This window comes from Poromitra crassiceps, assembly GCF_964638095.1.
Source record: "Poromitra crassiceps genome assembly, chromosome: 2".
Taxonomy (NCBI): Eukaryota; Metazoa; Chordata; class Actinopteri; order Beryciformes; family Melamphaidae; genus Poromitra; species Poromitra crassiceps.
Genome location: NC_139624.1, coordinates 48,091,683 through 48,118,340, shown reverse-complemented (window position 1 = coordinate 48,118,340; position 26,658 = coordinate 48,091,683). Strand labels below are relative to the sequence as shown.

Genomic DNA, 26,658 nt, shown 5'->3' with positions numbered 1-26,658 from the left:
TTGACCCATCCTCTACTAGGAACCTTCCTAGAACTAGGAGCAGTGGGCAGCCACTGTGCAGCGCCCGGGGACCAACTCCAGTTCTTTTTGCCAGTACCTTGGTCAGGGGCACTGACAGGAGTATTAACCCTAACATACATGTCTTGATGGTGGGAGGAAACCGGAGCACCCGGAGAAAACCCACACGGACACAGGGAGAACATGCAAACTCCACACAGAAAGGACCTGGGACGGACCGGGGTTCGAACCCGGGACCTTCTTGCTGTGAGGCAACAGTGTTAACCACTGAGAAATATTTACCAGCTTTTGGCTGGTGTTAATTTCCCACACTTTCTGCAAGTGACCCAACGTCAGTACCGTTTCTTCAGTGAATATTACAGCTACTAAACCTGAGCCAATAAAGTCAACTGTCTTCACACAAATACGCCAACAGAACGTGTCGGCTGTGCATTGTTTTGGACATTAATATCAAGCGTATGATGAGAAACTGATGCTGTGGAACTGGCTAGATCATCTGTTCTGCAAAAACAGCTGTCGAGTATTTCTTGTGAATCAATCGTCAGTCTATCGCTGTCCTGTTACATAAGACACAGACTAATATCTGCCCCTGCTGTATGGGGAAACATAATTTTGTCATCCAGTGGAATCATTTAGTGATCATGTTCGGATAGCGCGAGACCATTCTGCTATAAAACTGATGATAGCAAGCACATTTTATTGCAAAACTGTCAAAATATGACACGGTAGGAAAATCACGTGAAATTTCTGTTTTGTTTGACATCACACCTAACATTACCATTCGGCTCAATGGGATTAACATTAATTTGATTATATTTAACATGTGCTTTTGCCTATGTGAGCCATATTGTTATACATCGATAAGAAAAAATCCTTATGATTATCATGGCATTGATTTCAACCATACTCAGTGAACAAGCTGACCAAAACAACCTTCCAGCCATATTCTTTCAACATAAAACTGGGGCATGGAATTTATGGCTTAACACTGCTGTATACAAATAAAGAAAACTAATGACAGCACAGAGAAACAGGAGCGACTATCCCTACGAACGTGGCCTGCAGTGCAGACCAGAATGCCTTGCAGTCCAAGCCAAGGTTAGGCAAGTAAAACAACTTGGTTAAGGTAAGGCAAGTAAAAACAACTCAAGGTTAGGCGAGTAAAACAACTTAAGGTTAGGCGTTGGTTAAAGTTTAGGCAAGTAAAACAACTTGGTTAAGGTTAGGCAAGTAAAAGAACTTGATTAAGGTTAGGCAAGTAAAACAACTTTGTTAGGTTTTGTCAAAACCATGTTCCCCCGTCATCCTGACAGGTGCCCGGCCTTCTTTGGGCCGCAAGGCATTCTGGGTATGCAGGCCATGTTCGTAGGGATAGTCGCACCCACACTGAAACACACCTTACAGGCTGATGAGGCATTCACTGTACCCCTTAAGGCTCAGAAAGAAACAGAGGCACTTCTGCCGCCGTGACCTCAGCAAGTACAAAATAGATGTTCCCATAGGGGTTAGGAAAGGCTGCGTCTCTCCATTCACTGCTTAGCTTGGTGTCTGTAGCACATGGCAGGTTTCAGTCTATAATGACGGTGTATAACCCCTTCACCGCTGATGGGGCAGAGGCAGTTTGACCTCCTATAAGAAAGCAAGTTTGTCAGTGGTGAGTGTTTTACCCGCATCACTTAGCAGGGCGCAGAAGTCCAACACACGTCCATCGAAAAAAAAATTACCCAAAATGTCTGAATCTTAATCCCCCTGCTGGTCCAGGACCTGTATGTCGGCTTTCTTCTGCTTCTGGTCTTTTTCTCCAGGCAGTTTGAGGTTCTCCTCAGTGACTTCGCTCTCCTCCTCAGAGTCTGAATCCGAGTCGGAGTCCGACGTCCAGTCTTCCAAGTCGCTGTCTGACCCGCTGAGCTCCACCAGGGCCACATCCTGGAGACATATTAATCATTAATTGACCCATGGAGTGGATACTTATAGTGTTGGATATCAAGTTATGTTCAGTGCATTTTATTCATGTATTGTGTAAAGTGTTGTAAATTACTTGTTACTTGCTTTATCTACTAAGTGAGTAGTAGTAGTAGTAGTAGTAGTAGTGAGTAGTCCTACATTTCCCTGAATTAATTTCTATAACCCCAGAGAATGGGCCTGAACCTGAACCGGACTAGCGCTATAACTGAAACTTGGGGTGCTGTGAAAACACATTGCTCCTTATTTCCTGATTTTTTTATCCCCCATTAGTGCTAATTTTAATTTATTTATCCTGGTTGCTGCTCCACCCTCTGCCGATCTGGGGAGAGCCGAAAACTGGCTCCATGCTTCCTCTGGGCAGTTAGCCAGTCGCTTCTTTTCACCTGACAGGGGAAGCTTCACTGGTAGGACATAGCACGTGGGAGGATCACGTTATTCCAACGAGTTCCCCTCCCTCCGAACAGGCACCCCTAACGACCAGAGGAGGCACCACATCAGCAACCAGGATATTGCATGTTTAGGTGTGGGGTTCCTATATGAAGGAAACCCCCAGGGGGCACGGAGAGGAACATGCAAACTCCACACAGAAAGGCCCTTTTGACGACCCTACCTGGGCGGTGGGCACTCGAGGACATGCGGACGGGCACGCACTCCTTCAGCGCTCACAGCGTCCCAGGTGGGAATCGAACCCAGGACCTTCTAGCTGTGAGGCGACAGCGCTTACCACTGCGCCACCATGCCCCCAAAACACATTGCTCCTAACGTACATTAGCCTAGTTGTCGACTGTAAACAGGGAAATGTGCCCTTTTCACACCAGCCATTTTGGGGTCTCAAAGCAGGGCAAACAGGTGTAACCAATTAACATGAATGATAGTTCCACCCTATTTAGGTTTTCCAGTGCCAGGGCCCTCATTAATGTTGTTACACTGCTTTGACACTCAAAATGGATGCTGTGAAAAGGGCCTAATCCCGAGTTCCCAGTGCAAATGGACCACGGAATTATCAGGCATCTTCGAAGCAAAACACCTGCTGTTGTATCAAACTCTTTGTTTCATCGCCGAGAACGTTAGCCAAGCTAAACGTTAATGTAGCGGCCGCAATTTTTCATTAGCCTTCCTTTATTGGTAACCATTAGCCATTAATTGATGCTTACCGCATCATCAACTAATGAAAGGTATGTTTGATGAACAGACAGATGAACAGAGTCATATATGAATTACTATTAATTAAGTAGGCTATGCCTATGTCATCATGGATTAATTCCGCATCAGCACCTAGCATTAATTAATACCATAATTCATGTGTTAATTACCACTATTGACATCCAGCTGCCTGCAACCGGGATGCCACTTTAGCGTTACCAGCCGCATCTGCTTATAGCCGCCATTACCTCATTCATCATGGACACTCCTCGAGGCTTGGTGCAGTGCAGGGACACAGAACATGTGGCCGGTGTTGTGTGCTTATCTTACCGGGTGTCTTAGCCGGGTACGGCTATTTCAGCAGCTGTAGCTATCATTCAGATGTTGCTGCTCTGATATAGGCTATGCGTGTAGCCGACCTTGGTAGCTCCTACTAGCCCTGAACCAGACCAGCTCAAACCCATTCTCTGACATTGTATTCACTGTGCATCTCTCCCACAGACCTCAAACACTGGATGTATGGCTTGTAGGCTCTACTGTATATGCCAAGAACCACATATGTATGAGTTAATAGTGTTGTGCCTCACAAAGTAAAGTGACTATATCATTATGTATGTAGTTATAATTAATTAATAGTTATGTGCCTCAAGAAGTAAAGTGACGACATACTTATGTACCGGTATGTACTATAGGCTACTATGGGATTAATTAATAGTTATGTGTGCCTCAGAAAGTAAAGTCACGACATAATGATATCTTCACAAATCATTAGCTAATGCAGATGCTGATCATGAATTCACTTTTAGACAGTATAGCAACAAAGATGCATGCATGCATTCCAGTCATGACTTGAGAACCAATTCAAAATATATATTCATCAGTGAAGACCATCATTGGAGTTATAAAAGCACATTTATTTATCAAGTTTGTGAACATGCCCCCAAACTCTCCCCTGTTCCAAAAACACCGCTATGTGCATTTTGGATTGATATTTCACAGTGTGGTGAGCCCCCGAAGCACAACATGTAATTCAGCGCTGTGAGATGTGTGTTTTAGTGGATTTTTAACAGCGGTACCATTGGCCTCCATTCTATGGCGATAATTACTAACTTCACGACTGTAGCTCACGGTCAGCTCATTGTCAGAAGACAAGTGGGATCGTTGGGACTGGTGCTGGGGGAAGCATACGAGCAATAACCACTAAGTTGGTGAGTGTGTTTGCTACACGATTCTCGTCTGACTTGGAGCCGGATACATTGGCTAGTTATTTGAAAGATAAACTTGGCCGTGATGTCACATGTGAGAAAATAGACAGTGTCCAACCCCGATTCAGCTCGTTCAAAATATCCGCCGTGTGTAAAGAGGTGGGTGAAATGTACGAGCCGCAGCTGCAGCCAGAAGGGACCTTTGTGAGGCGCTTCTTCGAGGTACGCAAACCCCGGGCTGCTGGGGGTGTAACAAGGAGTGCGCCTATGCCTGAGAATGGGAACGCATTGTAGGCTCAACCTTGGTCTCATATGGCTGGTATTAGAGTTGTGTCATATAACTCTCGTGGCTTGCGCCTCGGACATGGTGCAGGGGACAAAGCGCAGCGTATTGTTATTGACCAGCTCTTGGAGAACACGGATATTCTGTGCGTACAAGAGACGTTCTTAGCAAAACAAGATCTTGATAAATTGAACACTGTCAATGAGAACTTCCATGGTGCTGGGGAGTCTACTACAGACTTAAGCATCGGTTTATTGCGGGGCAGAATTCCTGGGGGAGTGGCCATATTTTGGCACAAGAAATATGATCCTATGGTCAGTGTGATCAGGCTTGAAGTTGACTGGGGCATTGCCATTAAAGTTGTGTATAATGATAAAGCTTTCTTAATTTTAAATGTATATACCCCGTATGAATGTTATAACAATGAAGATGACTATATCAACAGGCTTGCTTTTATAATCTTGTTTATTAAGGAAATTGCATATACATGTACGGTATATTTATTGTGGGGGACATGAACGCTGACATTTCCGATGAGAAATCTCTGTTTGGACAACACCTAGAGCAGTTTTGTCAGGATAGCAAACTGGTTCTCTCCAGCAAAGTGCTGTTGCCTGCAGACAGCTATACATACATAAGTGAAGCATGGCACACAACATCTTGGCTGGATCACTGTGTATGTACAGCTGATGCCCACGATTGTCTAGAGAAAATTGAGATCATGTATGAGATGGCTACAACAGATCACATACCTGTCTCATTGATCTTAAATATTGAAAGACTGCCTGAGATGACCAGCTGTGATAACCAAGCAATGAGTGGGAAACTAGACTGGTCCAGGATGACTGAAAAGGACCTCTGGCATTTCAAGTCACTGACGGACAAGGGTCTTAGTAATATTGATTTACCTACTGAAGCTATACTGTGTGATGACATTAACTGTAAAAAAGAAAATCATGCTAATGGATTGGGTACTATGTATGAAAAGATTGTGGACTGTTTAAACAATAGTGGAAAATCTCTCTGCAATAAACCAAATAAAAGGCATAGTATCAGACCAGGATGGAATGATTATGTCTCTGAGCCCCATGCAGAGGCCAAAGAAGCTTTTAAAGCCTGTGTGATGGCAGGGAGGCCTAGGCAGGGGCCTGAGTGTGAGCACAAGAAACACACTAAATTTAAATATGCAGTGCGCTTTATTAAAAGAAATGAGCAGGCTATGAGGGCTAATTCCATGGCTAAGAAGCTTCAGCATAACAATGTCAACGAATTCTGGAAAGAGGTTAAAATTATCAATAACAGTAAGGTGCCCTTGCAATCGAGTATTGATGGAATCACTGGGCCTGAAAATATTGTGGAGCGCTGGAGAAAACATTACAGTGACATTTTTAATTGTGTCAAGAGCGACGATTTTAATGTTGAGCAACCCGGAAGTAGTTGTTCCGGGTTGCTTCAGATCAGAGAAGAAGAAGAAGCGGTGCTCCAGATAAATGCTTTTCGGTTTTTGAGAGACAGAAAAGTGGATTTTATGCAACAATTTGGATGCAACAACTAGGTGTCATTAAAAGAAGAGAATGTTTTGCATCGGATAGCGTCTTCACTTCACGTGAAGACTCAGGTAGGAGCCGGCTTTTAGACCTAGACGTGAAAATGGCACAGTGTAAAATGGGAGATGCGTGACGTTCGCCGGGCGCTAATGTGCTCAGTATGAGCGAGAAGCGCCCGGCTAGCGGGGTAAGGGCGGTGTGTGCTGGTGGCTGCCATGTTGGCTAATGACGTCCTGTCCTGAACACTCGTTGTTTTGTTGCTGCTTCGCGCGATATTTTTGTTTGTGTGCCCCCTGGCGTTTCGGAGCGAGCGGCGCTCTGACCATGAAAGCCGTCTGTGGTCCTGTGGGCGTCAGCGTATTGTGGAGTCCTTTATGTGGGAGCCTTGAGAATGGTGTGATGGTCACCAGGCAAACGCGCTACTTTATCAATTGTCTTCTTCTTTTAAGTTTTATGGCAGATGGATTATAGTGTTTATACATTTTATGAGCAACAGCGGTCAAAATCAAAGTTGAGCAATGATAGAAGGTTGGTGTCTTTGTCGCATGTCCATCGGGGGGGGTCATAAATCGTAGCCTACTATAAACTGCTCTTAAAAACAACATCAAAATCATGTACGTAGTGTGCTGTGGGAATTGCAGGGTTTATGGGAGACAGACTTTTAATTAAATTTTTCAATGTAGACTACATCACAGATACATTTCATAAAGCAATTCTCCCCTGCATGAAAAAACCTTCAACGCATTATTCTGGTGATAGGGTTAGAAAACATGGGCTTGCGATCTGCCAAAAGATTTGCTGTTTGCTATGTACCAAAAAGTCGGACGCCAAATAGCGGAAAAGGCGATTTTACAAGTGCCATTCAAGTCATATCTGACCTGTTTGCAATTTATTTCTCCCCACAAAAGTTGTCTCTCGAATATAGCCTAGGCAACAATATCATCTTCTTTTTGCATTTTCACAAAAATAAACCATTCAACATTTACTTGTTTACTCAGCAATTTGACGTTTTCTCTTCCAAATAAGCCAGCCACCTAACACGATCCATTCATGAAATTAAATCACACTGGGAAATGAATGGTTTGACCACAGCAGGATAAATACTGCATTCATGACAACTCGGACCGCTGGAAGTTTCAACTCTGAACCTCCGCCCCAGGCATATTTGCGTTCACGCTACACTTCCCGGTCGGAGGGAAAACACAGGGAAAAACCAAGGAGGGTTCAATTCACTTTTTACAGGTCGGAACCCATTTTTTTCCGGTGGTCCGAGTTGTCTTGAACGGGGTAAAACACTCACCATCTCTATGACCCTCTCTGCCTCCTCCACACTCTCGATGTCAAAGTGTCTGGCGGGCGATTGGTCCATCTGCCTCTTCAGCTTGTCATTGGCCTCGGCCATCTGGGGCAGGAAGCTCTGCAGCCGCTCCAGCACTGCGGAGGGCACACAAGGCAGATGTGCTGTAAAGACGCGGCTTACAACAGAAGAGAAAATAACTAAAAGCGTAATATTTTGTTGCTAGTCTCACAATAAGTATTTTACAGCAGCCTAAGAGTGCCTTCACACACACACACACACACACACACACACACACACACACACACACACACACACACACACACACACACACACACACACACACACACACACGTGACATTAGTAGGCCTATAGTAAGCTATCCCTCTCTGAAATGAATAATATAAGCCCTTTATTTATAACACCTTTCAAAACGAAGTTACAAAGATGCACATTAACATAGAGTAAAAGTAAAAGAAGAGGACACTGTTCTACAGTTCAGGTAAGAACAATCCTAAAAAAGTGTGCTTTTAAAAACGAGGAAGGCACCTAGGCTATATAGAAGTAACTGTATTACAATTAGCCTACTGTAGTGTACTGTAAATAACTGAACGGACACCAAACAGACGGGGTAAAACAAACTGTGGTGGGATTGCATCACCTGATAATGATTGATAAATACATAAATAAATAAATAAATAAATAAATAAATAAATACATAAATAAATAAATAAATAAATAAATAAATAAATAAATAAATACAGACATACATTGGACAGAAGAAACAACTTAACAGAAAACATGGGGTAACGTTACAGTGTCATTCAATAATAATTCGGTCTCACCGCTGCTTCTCGGGACTCTCTCCGTCTGTAACGTGGAAGACCTCTTCGGCTTGAGGAGAAGCTTATCGTGGAGACCTGACATCAAAACAACATAAGCCTCGGTACACTCATGGAAATTCTCTCTCTACCAACTACGTTACTACGTGACTCACCTCCCTAAATGACACAGTATGTTTAATCTACATTCAACGTTAACGACAAAGAAAAATATCCAAACCTCCTCCGCTGCCACATGACAGCAGGTCCTGTGAGCTCATCTTCTTGCCGTTTAACGTTAGATCCATTTCTGGGGTGATATGATCATAGATTATTAGTTTTGAATCGAGTGTGGAGCTGCCATGGGGGAGCTGCTTGGATGGAGAGCAAATTGAGCAACCTCCGGGTGGAAGGTAATAAAATAGAAATTCCAACGAAATTCTTTTACAGCGCCCTCTGCTGTTGTGGAGTAGCTCTCCAGGTGAGCTTGGATGTTGGTTGATGGTTAGTTACCATGGGTTCGAGTTATGGTGGGGCTTGTGGAGGTGGCCCCGTTTGGCCCCCATAGAGAGGGTCTGGACACCCATGGACAAGAACACCTGTGCTGGTCTGGAAAGGTAGAATTGACTGGAGCACACGAAAACCAACCGTTTTGACTCTGAAGAAGACGCTGCTCGCATCGAAACGTTAGTTTTTGGACCTTATTAAATTTGTTTGCCAGTGATTTTGTGTGCTCCAGTCAATTATTCTGTCCTCGTCTGAGAGCACCGACCTCCCCTTGTGGAGGGGCTGTAGCGCAAGAGATTCCTTCTACCATGGGGGTAGAAGGAGTAGTATTTATATTAATTGTCAAAGCTGTTAATAATGAATCATAAACCCTGTGGGGTCATTTAATGTTGTGCTTTTGTGAGTTGTTCCTGTGCTGTAGTAGCAGTCATACATAGCAAGGCTGACCAGCACCTTAAGTATTCTCTATGTAAACTGCCTCACACACACAATTTGCAATATGTTTTCTGTGAAATAACTGCACACCCCACACACACACACACACACACACACACACACACACACACACACACACAAACACACACACACGATTTGAAATATGTTTTCTGTGAAATAACTGCAATATCCGACTCAGTCTTCTTGTCTTGCCTCTGAACCTGGGCGGTCGCAAATCCTCCCCTCTCCTGCTCCTGCACCTTTTCCCTCTGCCTGCAACACCACGCTAGCCGGAGCAAACTTGCATTTGTCTATTCGAAATGACAAACATGGATTTATTGGATTTATTAAGCTGGTCTCTCAACGCAAATCAACTAAACTTTGAGGAATGCGAGGTCCGGGGAACCCCCACCCTCTGCCCAGACGGACCTTTCTCCGCGGGGTACGGGAAGACAGCAGCGATTGACCCAAGGCTGTGACGTCATGAAAATTGAGATGGGCGGTCAGTGAATTTGAACTGTGAAAAATGGATTATACCTGGATTATAGCACGGAAATTTCCACTGATCTGCATAAGGAATGAACTAATGTTGGGATCCAGAGACTTGAGACCTGTTCTGTTTGGTCTGTGTGACCTGATAGGAATTCAGGCAACCAAAACATTTTCATCCTAATCTGGACTCGGAGCTGCCAAGGACGCAGCAGAAATTCCTCCCCTGATATTTTCGAATGCAACTGCGCTCATCCACCCTCCACCCTCCCCCCGACACCTGGTGGACTAAGACTCTGGAGGCCGTCACCATAGATCAGGCTACACCTCTATCAGACTACAGCACACACTCAAGGACAATTCTGGACATTCCGACCACACATCTACACACTCTCAAACACACACGCACACACCCACACACCCCTATCCTCCCCTCCCCATGCCGTCCAGTCCTGCCTATCAGCCCTTGCAAATTCTCCCTAGACGCTCACCCCCCCCCCCCCCCTCCCTTCTCTCGACCACAGCGTATTGGAGCCATGCCACATGGATGCTGCTGTGAGCTGATAACATAGCCTCCAGTCCAATGAGGACGAGCTTCCCCCCCCCTCCCCACTGCAAACCCCTTCCCAGCAAACCCACTCCCTCCCCATCCTAAATTTTCTTGTATTACGTATGTTAATTCCTTACATGTAACAACAAATGTTTATGTATTGTATAATATTCAAGCGTGCCATTATTCCTATTCAATCTAGTAATAATGTATTAGTATAGAAGGTGATTCTTAATTTGAGTATAGAAGGTGATTCCCAATCGTGTGTATTTTTGTCTCTCTGTTGTTTGTTGAGGACCGCAATGGAAACAAGCCAGTGCTTTTTATAGTCAGGCTTTATTGTGTTTTTATCCTCGGTGATTGTCTGTCCCCTGTATCTTTGTTGACATGTCACCAAAATAAATCAATCAATCAATCAATACATTGAATGACTGCAATATCTGATAATAAATCTGTATGATTATTTGTTTACAATCCGCCTATTTATACATATATACAGCACATACATTTCTTTCATATATACCGGTACATATTTAAAATGTGTTTTTTCCACACTTATTGTAATGTAAATGTTTAAATACATCCCTGTCCTTTGTTTTAGCCTGTAAATATTTGTGTGTGCGAGTACATTGAGAGCAAGGCAAACCAGAGTCAAATTCCTTGTACCTACATACTTGGCCAATAAGCTGATTCTGATTAGTCAGTTTGTTATTGTGTATGTGGGCCTAGACTGTGTTCTGATGTAAACTATACAAGTAATAAGGTGACTGTGAACTATAATGACCTAGTGCTTTAATTGTTCTGTCTCTATTCACTAAAACTCTCTTCCCTTATACTTGCCAAAGCTATGTAGAAAGAGAAACACAATTAAGATATCCAGCTGAAGAACTAATATGACATGGTTTCCTGTAGTAGTGAGGTGGGATTGCATAGGATATAATAAAGGTGACGTACAGATGCACTGACTTGATCTTTTCTTAACTGGAGTTTAGGGAACAGAAAAATCTTGGTTATTTTATTAATACATTGATTTAATTAATGAATACAATAAGCAACCATACAGGTACGTGGCTTCATAACAATAATAGGTCAAATGAAAGTTCATGTGCCACATATTTCATCATACAAGCATAATGTGCAGTGAAATGTTATTGCTGGCTCCTAAATGTGCTTGATAAGTAGAATAAAGTACAAAATAGGATGGATGAGCTGTCAAATATGCAGATATACACAGATCAATTATACTTGGAGAAAATAGAAAGTAAATCTGATCTAAAGTAGTAAAATAGGCTATATTCCTATATACCTATAGAAATGTATATGGATATTCACATGTATTCAGAGAATCTGGATGGATGATGTATATTGACTGTATACAGTAGTAGGCTATTCATGAGTAATAATGAATAGGCTATAAAGTGCTAAAGGATTCCTTATAGCACTTTATAGCCTTTTTATTGGGAGTGTAATTGGCAAAGAGCTCATGCGATCCGCCTCCAGTAACTGAATGATTCTAATAACCAGTATGTCTCACATTTAAAAACCTAAACAACGACACAGCGGACACGCAAAACAACGCTTTCACTTGCGTTTATTTGAAACACTTCTATTGGCATTTTATTTTGAAGGTAGACACATTCTACCGGGAGTGAGTTTCCTCATTGCAGCATTGCAGCTGGCTTCCCCAGCTCCTCCTTTCTAGAGCTAAAACTCCAGGGAGGGAGGAGCCCGTACTGCAGCGAGCGCCACTTCAATTTTGGGGCGGTACCCCAATGAGTGCGAGTCATCATAGGCTACCAATTGATTATAAAGTCAGTGTGGGATAATATCCAATATCTATGGAGATAAATATCAAGGAACAACAATGCTTTACAACTCTGCTAATGTAAATGGAATGCGACTGGACTTTATGATGCTTCAAAGAACATTTGTGGAACAGAACTGCCAAAGTGGACATGGTGTACTTTGCGCCTGCGCACTACAATCAAATAGTGAAGCGAGAGGATTCACTCCTGCTCACGTTTGTCTTTTTTCTTTCTTTCTTTTTTAATTGTTGGAGCCGTTTGAGGTCTTATTAAGCTATTGATAGCATTCTCAAGAGTCTTTGGTGTTAATAGAAAAGTTGTGATATCTTGCCGGCATCTTTACTATATATATATATATATATATATATATATATATATATATATATATATATATATATATATCAACTGCACCCAAGGAAGCTTCCTTGTTTGCAGCCCGGAAGATTAGCCATTTTTACAACTACTGGGTTATCCATCTTTTAGAAAATATACAATCTTTGGTGGCACCTTCGCTGTGGTCAGTGGCTGTGACGCGGACGAGCTGCTGTGCCAGGGAAGCTCCGCATCCTGATCCTGGATAGATTCTCAGTTAGGACCAAAGGTAAGGAAAAGGAAAAACGTCTAAAAGTCACGAATAGATGGAGTCATTTGAATTTAGACACTCACGTTAGCCAAACAGTTTCTTCTCACACGCACAAACCATTGCAGAAATTAGACCACTGTTTTGATTTCCACGCAGCTAACGTTAAAAGCTAGCATTGTACCCGGTTACCGTTAGCGCTAACGTAGAGTTGGGAAAATATTTGTTAGCTAGTATCAGCAAACGCGTTCTGTCGTCTAGTGTTAATTGCGTTTAACGAATAACGTGTTAATCACTACGTTCCAGAAATGCTATAAACATGCATTCATACACATAATTTAAAGGCCTAAACAGTGATTTAGTGCTGCCAAATACAATTTTGGGTAAACTGATTTCCAGACTGTTATCAACATTTTCTGTTTTCCCTTAATCAAATGCTTGATTTCTGATACATTTCGGTAGTGTGTAAACTATAGGCCTACTCGCTTCTGCAAATAAAACAGGGGAAATAAAGTTGAGGCTAGCCTCCACAATATCTCTAAATTGTATTCAGTCACTAACATGAGCTGTCCTGCTTTGGTATGGTAGTCTGCATCTTCCTAATGGCCTTTGGTCCATGGTGTGTTATGGGCCGTGGCATTCTCAGAAAGGGGGGAAACCACCCATTATGTATGTTTTTATTGTCCAGGGTTTAATTGTGAGCACAAATAAGTATTTCCCAGAGAAAACCAACAACTTTCTCAATGCTTTAAAGATCAAGAGCAAGCTCGGATCTAGGACATAGGACATAGATAGCAGTCGGTCAGGGTGTGTTAAATGTTTTGAATCTGGGCTAGATGGGCTGTTGTGTCAGGCTTTTTGTGACTGAGCACTTCCTGGTTTCACTTTCTGAGTTTCTCTCTGATGTGGGTCAGCTGACTCAGGTCAGCTCCTCTGTTGCTTGTGGAAATCTGAAAGGGGCGGGATTTTCACTAAACTCTTAAAAAGAGAGCAGTTCAATCTCTTGTCAAGTCTGACACTGATTAGAGCAGTGGTTCTCAAATGGGGGTCCGGGGACCCCCAGGGGTCCGTGGCACTTTGCAAGGGGGTCCGCGAAAAGTTTTCAGGAAAATAAAAATACAAACTTTTTTGTGTGCAAAAGCTTCATAGTTCAACGAGAATGTTTTATGCTTTAAATATAAAATGGTTCATGGATTACATTATCTAACAAACCTATACATTTAAAAGTCAAGCACATTACCGTGGAAACAATTAAGCTTAGCCCAAAATCACAAATCAGAATGAGAGGGTCCCCGGTATATTTTCTATCTTGTAAGGGGTCCTTGGCTGAAAAACATTTGAGAACCTCTGGATTAGAGTGTTTGGAGCCTCCAAAGCGGACCTTTATGCTTTATTAAATTAGCATGTCTACATCACTGGAAAAAATAGTCTGCCAAATGGGAAATTGTAAGATCCTGTAGCTGTTACAATGTCAGCGAATGGGAGATGATCAACTTTAAAGGTCCCAATTCGTGCAGCTGTAACCTCTTAAAAACGTGTGTCTCTGGTCCATAAAACATGATTCTGGATTAATTTGTCGAAAATATAGCAACCCCGTTTGTTGTGACGGAGTTCTCACTTCCTCATCTCGTTGCTTCCCAAGAATGCTCTGTTTCTATAATATATTCAGAACTAACAGTTCCCATTGGCCGCTGAGGGAGAGCCCGCCCCAGGCTCCCAGTGGCCAATCAGATTAGTGTCTGTGGACCAGCACGCTAGGTTGCGAGTTATCGTTAACTTAACGGTTACTACGCTAAAGAGGACATCTCAAAATGCCTAGACTTACCGAATGCACCTCTGTAGTTGCTGGATCACGTACAGTTGGCGTCGCTCCAGCTAGAAGTGTTAATTTTGTGGCTATAGACAAAATGGTGCAGGTAGCTTGTGTGAGAGAGACCCGCGCAGTATGCGCGAGGAAGCTTGTGACGTCCCGATCCCCCGTCTGGGCAAACGAAGCGTTTGGGGGTGTGGCTTGGAGGAGACTGCTTGAGAGAGCTGTATAGGGACAAATCCAACTGTGGCAGTTCTGAGCTTGTGACCACTCATTACAGGGAGGGCTGACAGCAGTATATATGCATTTACAAGTAAAAACAGCTTTTGCACGGAATGGGACCTTTAAGGATGCAGCGACCGTTTTGGGGATTATTTTTCTTTTAATAGCTTTAAACAGTGTTATAAACATTGTATGACATTGGATGTTGATGATTATTGCCATTGGTTCTCTGGTTCCTGTTCAGCTGTCTAACCCAATTAGATTATGGTAAGGAAAGGTTTGGCGTCTTTGAGAAAAGGAAGAAACTAGAGGGTGAGGTAGTTAAATCTAGGCGCCAACAAGAGATAGATAGACTTATCCAGGAGAGAAGACAGCTTAAGAGGCAGTGGAGGAAAGCTACAGAGGTTGAGAAGGAAGGCATTGATTGCTTGCAGTCAGATGTGAGGGATCGGTTGGCAGTTTTAAGAAGAGCAGAGAGCATTAGGAAAAATAGGAAAAAGAAAGAGCGAGCTAGAATAGCATTCTATAAGGATCCATTTAGATTTGTGAAGTCATTGTTTAGTAAGGAAAAGAATGGTAGCCTTATGGTACCTAAGCAGAAGCTTGAGGAATATTTGGAGGAGGTTCACAAAGATAGGGAAAGGTTTAGAGAGATGACAGTCCCAGCTGATATTCCACCTATTGGTGAAATAGAGAGCCAGTGTGATGATAGCCCACCAAGGTGGAAAGAAGTTCAAGAAGTAGTGAGACGTGCAAGGGCCTCTTCAGCCCCGGGTCCTAATGGAGTCCCCTACCGGCTGTATAAGAGTGCTCCAGATGTGTTGCAGTTTCTATGGAAGCTGATGAAGGTAGTCTGGAAGAAGCAGGTTATTCCTAAGGCATGGCGTAGAGCAGGGGGAATCTTCATTCCTAAAGAAAGGGACTCGTTAGAGATAAGTCAGTTTAGACCTATCAGTCTACTTAATGTTGAAGGGAAGGTTTTCTTTAGTGTTGTGGCACAGAGGCTGTCTAGTTATCTAGAAAAGAATAGGCTAATAGATACTTCGGTGCAAAAGGCTGGAATTCCCGGCTTCTCCGGGTGCTTAGAGCACACCAGCATGATCTGGCACCAAATCCAGTCAGCTAGGCGTGAGAAGAGAGACCTGCATGTAGTATTCTTGGACCTGGCTAATGCTTTCGGGTCAGTGCCGCATAGTCTGTTATGGGAGGCCTTTGATTTCTTTAGAGTGCCAGGTAGTATAAAGAGCTTAGTTAAAGCCTACTTCTTAGATATTCAACTCTGCTTTACCACAGCAGAGTACACTACAGCTTGGCAGCAGCTGGAGATAGGCATTATGGCAGGGTGTACAATTTCCCCATTAGCTTTTACCATGGCAATGGAGATCATTATTAGGGCTTCAAAATGGGTAGTGGGTGGAGAAAGGCTGCAGGGAGGGCTGCGGCTCCCTCCAATTAGGGCATACATGGATGACATGACGACTATGACGTCAACCGCTCCATGTACTAGCAGATTGTTGGATAAGTTAAATAGTAATCTGCAGTGGGCTAGAATGAAAGTGAAGCCAAGTAAGTCCAGGAGTATTTCAATCATTAAAGGGAGGGTAGTAGGTAAGAAGTTTGTTATAAATGATGAGGTGGTGCCTACAGTTTTAGAGAAACCAGTCAAGAGTTTGGGAAGATGGTATGATGCAAGTCTCAGTGATAAGGGACAGTTTGAGGAGGTGAGGCAGGAAATGATTCAAGGTATTTCAAGTATAGACAAGTCAGGGCTCCCAGGAAAGTTAAAGTTGTGGTGTTTGCAGTTTGGATTGTTGCCTCGGTTGATGTGGCCACTGACAGTGTATGAGGTTCCCCTTTCAAAGGTAGAAAAGCTAGAAAGGATGATTAACTCATTCATTAGAAAATGGCTCGGAGTCCCACGCTGCCTAAGCAGTGTAGCCTTATATGGGAAAGGCATATTGGAATTGCCATTATCTAGCCTGACAGAGGAGTTCAAGTGTGCTAAGGTTAGACTGGAAATGACTCTGACTCAGTCAAAGGATCCAGTGGTTAGGAGTGTAGCGCCCACAGTTAAAACAGGGAGGAAGTGGAACCCAAAGGAGGCAGTACAGCAAGCACAGTCAGCTCTTAGACACAGGGATATCATAGGTCAGGTGCAGCATGGGCGTGGAGGCTTAGGGTTGTGCATAGGGAAACCTGTGTGGAACAAGGCATCAGTAATAGAAAAGAGGAAGATGGTAGTTGAAGAAGTACATAGGCAAGAGGAGGCAGTAAGATGTACTAAGGCAGTGTCGCAGGCAAAGCAAGGACAGTGGGTGAACTGGGAGAGTGTAGAGAAGAGAAAGTTGAAGTGGAGAGAGTTGTGGAGCATGGAGGCCAGCAGAATTAGATTTATTCTAGGGGCTACTTATGATGTGCTGCCATCTCCCCAGAACTTAAATCAGTGGTTGGGCGAGGATGGTGCCTGCCCGTTGTGTTCTAGTGTATGTACATTGAGGCATATACTGTCAGGGTGTAAGGTCAGTCTCTCCCAGGGGCGATACACCTGGCGTCACAACCAGGTGTTGAAATGTTTGGCAGCTGCAGTTGAGGAAAAGCGGCTAGAAGTAAATTCTCTAGTTGCTAGCAAAGAGAATAGACAGATCAAATTTGTACGTGAGGGAGAAAAGATTAGACCAATTAAGGTCAGGCACAAGTTAGGGCAGCTAAGTGTAGGTGGAGCCTGGGAAATGAGGGTTGACTTGAATGAACAGCTAGTCATCCCAGCATATATAGTTAGCACCCGGCTACGTCCGGACTTGTTACTGTGGTCTGAGGTAGAGAAGAGAGTTTATTTTATCGAACTCACAGTCCCGTGGGAAGATCGAGTTGAGGAGGCTTATGAGCGCAAGAAAGCTAGGTATGCTGAAATGGCAGCAGAGGCAGAGCAGCGAGGTTGGAGGGCTCGAGTGCGGCCTGTAGAGGTGGGCTGCCGTGGTTTTGTGGCAAAGTCCGTTATTGCCTTACTAACTGAGTTGGGCATTCGGGGACGGAGCCTGAAACTTGCGGTTAGCAACATGTCTCAGGCAGCAGAACGAGCAAGTGAATGGCTGTGGATAAGGAGGAAACATGCTAGCTGGGGAGCTCGCTAAGGTCAGATTGATTGTTTGTTGTTGGTCATGATTAACGGTCCGCATCAACAGGGCTGAATCATTGACAGTGGTGGTGTAGTTAGGGATTGTTTGTTGTTGGTCATGATTAACGGTCCGCATCAACAGGGCTGAATCATTGACGGTGGTGGTGTAGTTAGGGATTGTTTGTTGGTCATGATTAACGGTCCGCATCAACAGGGCTGAATCATTGACAGTGGTGGTGTAGTTAGGGATTGTTTGTTGGTGGTCATGATTAACGGTCCGCATCAACAGGGCTGAATCATTGACAGTGGTGGTGTAGTCAGGAATGTCATACCGAATTGACCTGGATAGCTAGGCTTAGATAGTGAGGTAATATGCAGTTGTGCGGTGGTAGCATGGAGGGGGGTGTTTCCAGGACGCTGGATTACACCGTTAAGCCTTCTTGAGGTGTCGTGGGCCTAACTTAACGAAACGTCGGTGAAGGAAGGTGCCCACTTGAAAACCCCAATGACATGCTTCATACTGCTGTTGGCTAGGGTAGGTAACTGGTGATTTGTGTCTTGTTTATTAGTTTGTTAGCCTGTTAGCTTGTTTTATTCTGGATTGGGCTTCTAAATGTGTTTTTCCTCGGATTTTGGCACAAGGGATAGTAACATCTTGTCCTGTGTATTAATTAATAATAGCTGTCTAACCCAAGCCAAACAGAATTATTTCTTTCTTTCTTTCTTTCTTTCTTTCTTTCTTTCTTTCTTTCTTTCTTTCTTTCTTTCTTTCTTTCTTTCTTTATGTGCAGCACATATTTAAAAACAAATAAATACAGTAACAAATAAAGGAAAACAAACAACAACAAAAAACATGTGCCGGTAGAGACAGGAAACCCTAAGTGGGCTTATTCGGGGTCTCTCCCTCAGAAATGAGAACCAACAAGAGAAAAGAAACAGGCAAACAATAAATAAATAAATAAATAATATTAGTTTGCATGCTTTAGAATGGATTCCCCCCCCTTCTCTCTCCTATGTCATATTCTCTCATTTAATCTCTTCAGGGCGAAAAGACCCTACCTACAGCTAATCTCGAACATGGTTGGTGTTGCTGAGCCGGTGTAACCAGTTTCATTGAGCCCCCTGCTAACACTGCCACTAGACTGGATGACAGGAGACAGGAGACACGGCAGCCTCCGAACGCACCATGAACATCCAGACTCTGGGCGGCGCTATAGGGGAGTCCCTGGGCTCTAGCCTGACAGTGCGCATGAGCGGAGCGGGTGGAGGCTGGAGCGCTCTCTCCCTGAAGCCTGCTCCCTCCGGGCGGATCGCCTCTCTGTTCCAGACCATGGTCCCCACCGGATACACCAAGCTGCAGGATGAGCGGCTGGCCATGGTGGACGTAGGAGCCAAGCCGGAGGCCGGGCCGCACCAGAACGGCTACCGGGCCGAAGCGTCTCACACCGAGGGCCGACGGCACCTGGACCGTGCTGCTCGCTCCTCCGTGACCTTATCGGACTGCGGCGATGGATGCTACTCGGAGACGGAGCCCATGCTGTCAGAGGGGAGGCTCTCCGGAGAGGAGGCAGAGGAGGAGGAGGAGGATGAGGAGGAGGGACAGGGACCCGCTCCCCGGAATATGCCCAAGGAGTCGCTGCTGGCCATGGCCCTTCAGATCCTGGTGCCTTTCCTGCTGGCTGGGTTTGGCACGGTGTCGGCCGGCATGGTGTTGGATATAGTTCAGGTAAGCCGACCTCTGCGGGTAAAGACACCACATGCAACTTTTAGCCATTGAAGCAGGAAGTGGATTGCCAGTCCCGCCCTCCTTCCTCTCAGTTGATCAAGATGACTGACAAGTCACCTCAAGCTTCATTCTTTTTTCTTTTTCCCCCAATATGTTTATTGTCATTTTTTCTTATACACAACATACAGTGACAATACAACTTTAAAGACCAGACGCCTTACAACATACACACACACACGCACACGCACACACACACACACACACACACACAATCAACCTGCACCAATTCAAACTAAATACTGATAAAACAACTCAAGCTTCATTCTTGAACTTGGAGCTGTTTAATTTGAAACAACAAAAATAAGACACAGTGCTCATGTTCTTGTCTGTCACACATTTAGTTGAGCTGTTTTGCTGCTATGGCTTCCCTGCACTGTGGCTGCAAGCATCTTCTTGAGAGCCACAGCCAGTTCTTCACTTAGCACATGATGCACAGCATACTGTAGGTATTTGCCCCAAAATGTCCCGGACATCACCGAAAAGCCAGTTTATGTATCCCATTCCCATCTCAAATCCTATTTACTGTTATTTTAATGTGGAGGCTCACCAAAGCATAGTGTATTGGGTTAGTGACAGGCTTCCAGCTAAACATCAGATAGCCTCATGCAAATTCAGCTGTCAAGCGGCGCTGCATTGGAATCCCCCTTATCTGTATGTTACCACAGCACTTTAGCTTGAATATCAAATGAGGCTACATGAAAAGGGGGATAATTGTGAGATCAGTAGGCTATACCACAAATGTAGGATGAGCAGATCCAGGATCTGTCCCTTGATCTGGTTTGGCTTAACCAGATAATTGCCATCTAGCTAGATTCTAGTTAAGTCATACCACGAATGTAGTTCTCAACTCGTTAAGTGGATCCAGGTTTTTCCAATCAAGTTGAGAGCGCGTGCACATGAAAATGCCCGTGCACAAGAGGCGTGGTTTTAACAACTAGCCAATCACAATGCAATATGGACTGCTCCAGCTTTTACAGCGCCAGACACGCCTATTTCCTCATTCATTCAAATAGTTAGAGAATTTTAGCAAAATGCTTGGACCATCTGTGAAAAAATTTACTACCAATAGCTTTCTTCACCAATGTGTTCTTATAGGTGTCTAGAATCACCTCTCAATTAGTGCAAACCCAAATCCTCGTGGAAAATCCTGGAGAGCCAATCAAAGTTAAGGTGCCTCGAGGGCTTGGGTGAAAAATATGATAAAAATTAAAAGTCTAAAATGAACTTGTGGGGTGTCTAACTAGGGGTTTTCAGGGGTGCTGAATCCATTCCAAACATTATTTTTGAGTAAAAATGTCTCCCTGACCATATGATATTGGTATATTGGTTATTGTTATGTAAAGCACAGTGTATAATCAATCAGGATTTTCCACGAGGATTTGGGTTTGCACTAATTGAGAGGTGATTCTAGACACCTATAAGAACACATTGGTGAAGAAAGCTATTGGTAGTACATTTTTTCACAGATGGTCCAAGCATTTTGCTAAAATTCTCTAACTAAAAGCGCAAATCGTGAAGCTTTACTATGTATGTCAGAATCAAAATCCGCGTTGGATATTATTAGTCTGTTCCCGAATGACTGTCTAAAGTTACCGCTTTTATTTACATCAGTCATTTCTTTGAAGAGCGGTTTCTGCCTCCACATATCTACAGCAGCTCAATTCACCCTCTCAATAAACTCAATAAAACCTGCATGTCTTTTTTGCAAGTGGAAGTAATGTGTAATCTATCTCAGTCTAAATTTCCAAAATCCGTAGGCGTTTTTAGACCATTTAGGCTCAATGAATAATAATGTAATACTAATAATCTAATGATGTGTTTGGTCGCACTGATGGAATAATTCCTATAACTGAATCAACACGGTACGTGCGGGCATAGATTTCATTTATAAAAAATAGCATATTTTGTGGTCACATATAGGCTATTGGCAGCAGAGTCGCATATCTCCATATTTCATACAAGGACTATGCTGGAAACAATATGAAGTTCAATCACATCATACAGGCCAAAAGCAACACAGTTGCACCTGCAAAATGCAGGAGTAGCCTAGATATGAATAATCTGTGGGCAGGCGATCCCATATTAAATTGCTTAGATAGTAGTAGGCTATTCTGGCATGTATGACCATGTCCAACCCAACGTCATCCTCAGCTCCATTACCACAGCTCCATTGCGCACGGCACCGTGCGAATTGGAGACGTTTATGTAACCTTTTTATGCCGGTTTAGTGATATTTCTCCACTCACCATTCAGCTGCAATCGATCGGCAGGGTCAAACGTATCTAGCCTGCTTGAGAGCACAACAATTAATATATAAAAACATATTCCAAAGTGGTAAGTAGGGCTTAATTTAAATGTAGCCTGCAACAAGTGCAAGGCTTCAGTCCTCGATTAATTCAGCAGGAGCCATGTTTTTTTTTCTTTTTCTTTTTCATTTGAATGCAATGTATTTTTCATATCATTCATATGAATGGCGACTCGCTGTTTCCAGAGAGCTGATTGGTAAGCAGGTGGGTCTTTCATGGGTTTTGATCTTATCCTCTGAACTTAACTTAACTTAATGGGGTACGGTGGCGCTGTTCGTGTGACAATAAAGGCTTCCGTCTGAAATCGTGTTTTAACCTGCTACAAAGCAGGTTAGCCGTAGATCATAAGTTGCTATGGTGATCTATCTCGGAAAGAAGTTAACTAGCGTCGTGGTACGGCAAACCTAGGGTTAAACCTGAAGTTACCTCGCTAAGCCACTAATCTTGCCTTGTGGTACAGGCCTCTGACATGTTAACAGAACATGTGTGTGTGTGTTTGTGTGTGTGTGTGTGTGTGTGTGTGTGTGTGTTGCTCATGTCCTGCACAGCACTGGGAGGCTTTCAGTTACATCACAGAGATCTTCATCCTGGTTCCTGCCCTGCTGGGCCTCAAGGGCAACCTGGAGATGACACTGGCCTCGAGGCTGTCCACAGCGGTGAGAGAAACACACACACAATAGGGTGACCTAGTGTTAGAGAAACTGTCCTTAAACCTTCAACCAAACGACCCTGGTTTAACTCTGTAGGTAATAGGGCTGAACGATTTTGAAAAAATATCTAATTGCAAATATTTTTGACTGATATTGCAATTGTGATATGATTTGCGATATTAGAGGCAATGATCTTTTTTTTTTACAATTCATTATTAATTATTTTTAACATAACAAAGAAAGAAAAACACAAAAAACCACAAACATCTACAAAAAAGAAAACCTACACATACACATACAATTCACTCAAAAGATAATCCCCCTCCTGCAGGACCCACCTACCCACAAACCCACAAAAATATTAGCTCACAGTACTATGCCCTATGCATTTATAGCGCCTTTATCCAAAGCGCTTTACAATGTGCCTACATTCACCCATTCACACTGCGATGGCGGCTGCTGCTGTCAAACCCATCGGTTCAGTATCTTCCCAAGGACAATCATTAAAACACATCAAGATCTGGAGAAAGCATGGCATTTTTTTATAGAAAATGTGTAGCAACCCTGTATTTTGGCACACATTTCACCTTTAATAAATATTGTGCCTCCTGCAATTTGAAATTTGCAGTAGGCCATGTTGCGATCTCAATACAATTTTGATAAATTGTTCAGCACTAGTCAACAAGCTGTTTAAGTCATTTGAACAAGTGAGTCCCTACCAGCTCCAAACAACCTTCCCACAAGTTACGAGTAACAAGTTTAGGAGACCCTGGCTTTCCACAGCAGGGAGAGAAAACACACACACACACACACACACACACACACACACACACACACACAGCCCTCTCCGAAAACAGGCAGGATGACACACTGTCATGTTTGTTAAGGTGTCAACGTCCTGCTCCAGTTAGCCTTCCCATTCTGCCTCACTGCCCTGAAACAGACATGACGTACACGTGTGTGTGTGTGTGTGTGTGTGTGTGTGTGTGTGTGTGTGTGTGTGTGTGTCTGTGGGCGGGCGTGTGCATGTGCGATCACGTCATATGTTCTGTGGTCGTGGCTTGTCTCCATACCCTAAGCCTTTCTTGCTCTGTTCAGTTGTTGTTTATCATCTGTCAGGTCATCTGTGTCCTCTTACGTCATCTTTTTGTCAGGTGAAATGGAAAACAGGACTGTGAAGCCTCCAGGGCACGGCTAACCTCGTTTGCCCATTTGTCTACACAGCTCAGCTGTGTCTGCTACCTGTTCAAAGTGAACATTGTTTTGGTGAAAAATTTGGCACGTCTGTTACTGACACAATCTTGAACAGCATTTGATGTAATAGCTCAAAAACGCTTTTACCTAAAGAATGAAGATGAGAAAAAGCATGGTATAGTGTGAGTGTTCTCCATGTCTGTGCCTCTGGGTGGTGGAGGCAGAAACATGGTAGTGTGAGAGCTTTCTCTCTGTCCCTGCCTCTGGGCGGTGGAGGCAGAAGAGGCTGTTTGGTTTGTGGCCCCAGCCTGGCTCCCTGCAGACAGGCTTCACATTCACAGTGGTTGTGTCAACATGGACAGTGCAGCTAATATTTCTCACTGTCCTGACCTCCCCCCGTGGGAGCCCTGCCCCTGCTCTCTGCTTTGTTTCCCAGTTTGCCTTCATATTGTTGTTGTTGGACTGAGGCTAAGCTGTGAATCAGCTTCATATTGTTGTTGGACTGAGGCTAAGCTGTGAATCAGCTTCATATTGTTGTTGGACTGAGGCTAAGCTGTGAATCAGCTTCATATTGTTGTTGGGCTGAGGCAAAGTTGTGAATCAGCTTCATATTGTTGTTGGGCTGAGGCTAAGCTGTGAATCAGCTTCATATTGTTGTTGGGCTGAGGCTAAGCTGGGAATCAGCTTCATATTGTTGTTGTTATTGGGCTGAGGCTAAGCTGGAAATCAGCTTCATATTGTTGTTGGGCTGAGGCAAAGTTGTGAATCAGCTTCATATTGTTGTTGGGTTGAGGCTAAGCTGTGAATCAGCTTCATATTGTTGTTGGGCAGAGGCTAAGCTGGGAATCAGCTTCATATTGTTGTTGTTGGGCTGAGGCTAAGCTGGGAATCAGCTTCATATTGTTGTTGTTGGGCTGAGGCTAAGCTGGGAATCAGCTTCATATTGTTGTTGGGCCGAGGCTAAGCTGGGAATCAGCTTCATATTGTTGTTGTTGGGCTGAGGCTAAGCTGGGAATCAGCTTCATATTGTTGTTGTTGTTGGGCTGAGGCTAAGCTGGGAATCAGCTTCATATTGTTGTTGGGCTGAGGCTAAGCTGGGAATCAGCTTCATATTGTTGTTGTTGGGCTGAAGCTGGGAATCAGCTACATATTGTTGTTGGGCTGAGGCTAATCTGGGGATCAGCTTCACATTGTTGTTGTTGTTGGGCTGAGGCTAAGCTGGGCATCAGCTTCATATTGTTGTTATTGGGCTGAGGCTAAGCTGGGCATCAGCTTCATATTGTTGTTGTTGGGCTGAAGCTGGGAATCAGCTACATATTGTTGTTGTTGGGCTGAAGCTGGGAATCAGCTTCACATTGTTGTTGTTATTGGGCTGAGGCTAAGCTGGGAATCAGCTTCATATTGTTGTTGTTGGGCTGAAGATGGGAATCAGCTACATATTGTTGTTGGGCTGAGGCTAAGCTGGGAATCAGCTTCATATTGTTGTTGTTGGGCTGAAGCTGGGAATCCGCTACATATTGTTGTTGGGCTGAGGCTAAGCTGGGAATCACCTTCACATTGTTGTTGTTGTTGGGCTGAGGCTAAGCTGGGAATCAGCTTCACATTGTTGTTGTTGTTGGGCTGAGGCTAAGCTGGGCATCAGCTTCATATTGTTGTTGTTGGGCTGAGGCTAAGCTGGGAATCAGCTTCGTAGATACAGTACGTAGATAGAAGGATAGATAGATAGATAAATAGATAGATACTGTAGATCAGGGGTTCCCAAGCTTTTCCGACCAAGTACCACTGCGTAGTACGTACGTACCAAACCAAATTACGCAGTAATGCGTATACCAACCCCCCCCCCCCCCATTTGAAGCCAGATTTAGAGAAATAACTAATTTTAAATGAACAGTTGTGATTAGGGATGTTCATTTTGAAAATTTTCCAAAATCGATAATCGGTGAGAATTAACGATCAATTATCGATTATCGATTTTATTAATACTTAGAAAATTTTCAATATTTTCAATTTTTTTTTTTTTTTTTTTTTAACAAAATGAATGCCTATGGCAGAAAATACGAAATACAACGTGTTCTCCTCAATGAACTCTTTATTTCAACGTGTCTCCTCTCCAACACTGCTGTCCCCGGCGCATGCCGGTGTGAATTTCTCATGTTTAAAACAGTTTTGTTGGCACAAAGGCCCGTGCCCAGCCAGAAAACTAGAGACTATATGAAGCTCCACCTCACGTTAGTCAGCTGTGCAATGGAGTGGGGCGAGGAGGAACGAATTCCACCCAAACCTAGTCCAAAAAAAAAAAAAAAAAATTTTTTTTTTTTTTTTTTTAATAATTAAAAAATCGATCCAAATGCCACAGGATCGATTCCAATCCTTAACGATCGATTATCGATTTTCGATAATTGATGAACATCCCTAGTTGTGATGTCATTATTCAGTCTTTACCACAAATATTTGATCCTTATCTCACTCCTATATCACAACCTGCTCTCTCTGCAACTTTTTTGACCACCTGCCAATAAGTCTGCTAGATTTTAAATCCAGCCAATTAGAATTTCCACTAGCCAAAATGTTTTTCTTGAAATAAACCAGAATACAAGTGGGTTAATTTAAGCATAAGTATCAGTAAGTGGCCCGGGATTCTCAAAGCCTGTGTTGGGGGTCACACAAGAACAAAAATATAGATAGATAGATAGATAGATAGATAGATAGATAGATAGATAGATAGATAGATAGATAGATCAGGGCAATGATGTGAACCCTGGCGAAGGTTTCGTACTGACTCTGTCCTGTCTCCCCATACAGGTAAACGTGGGAAAGATGGATTCTCCTATAGAGAAGTGGAATCTCATCATAGGAAACCTGGCACTGAAGCAGGTAAATTCATCTGTTGTTTGATGACATATTTACTGTATCCTATCTATCGATCCCAC

At 43.5% G+C, this 26,658-nt stretch overlaps 2 protein-coding genes across 2 annotated transcripts in view; one reads left to right on the top strand and one right to left on the bottom strand.

Annotated features, from left to right (window-relative positions):
* Window positions 1–706: 706 nt before the first annotated feature.
* Window positions 707–8,650, bottom strand: nopchap1 (NOP protein chaperone 1). The gene is made up of 4 exons (XM_083656269.1): window positions 8,521–8,650; window positions 8,304–8,378; window positions 7,462–7,595; window positions 707–1,944 (listed from the first exon to the last, which is right to left on the bottom strand). The coding sequence occupies exons 1-4, from the start codon at window positions 8,585–8,587 to the stop codon at window positions 1,759–1,761; spliced, it is 462 nt and encodes a 153-aa protein (XP_083512395.1). The 5' UTR covers window positions 8,588–8,650; the 3' UTR covers window positions 707–1,758.
* Window positions 8,651–12,597: 3,947 nt separating this feature from the next.
* slc41a2b (solute carrier family 41 member 2b) overlaps window positions 12,598–26,658 on the top strand; it is a 99,508-nt gene continuing 85,447 nt past the window's right edge. Inside the window, exons 1-4 of the mRNA XM_083632311.1 lie at window positions 12,598–12,666; window positions 18,836–19,518; window positions 22,433–22,540; window positions 26,531–26,602. Of these exons, the coding sequence (XP_083488437.1) occupies window positions 18,979–19,518; window positions 22,433–22,540; window positions 26,531–26,602 (720 nt within the window). The 5' untranslated portion in view covers window positions 12,598–12,666; window positions 18,836–18,978. The remainder of the gene's footprint in view (window positions 12,667–18,835; window positions 19,519–22,432; window positions 22,541–26,530; window positions 26,603–26,658) is intronic.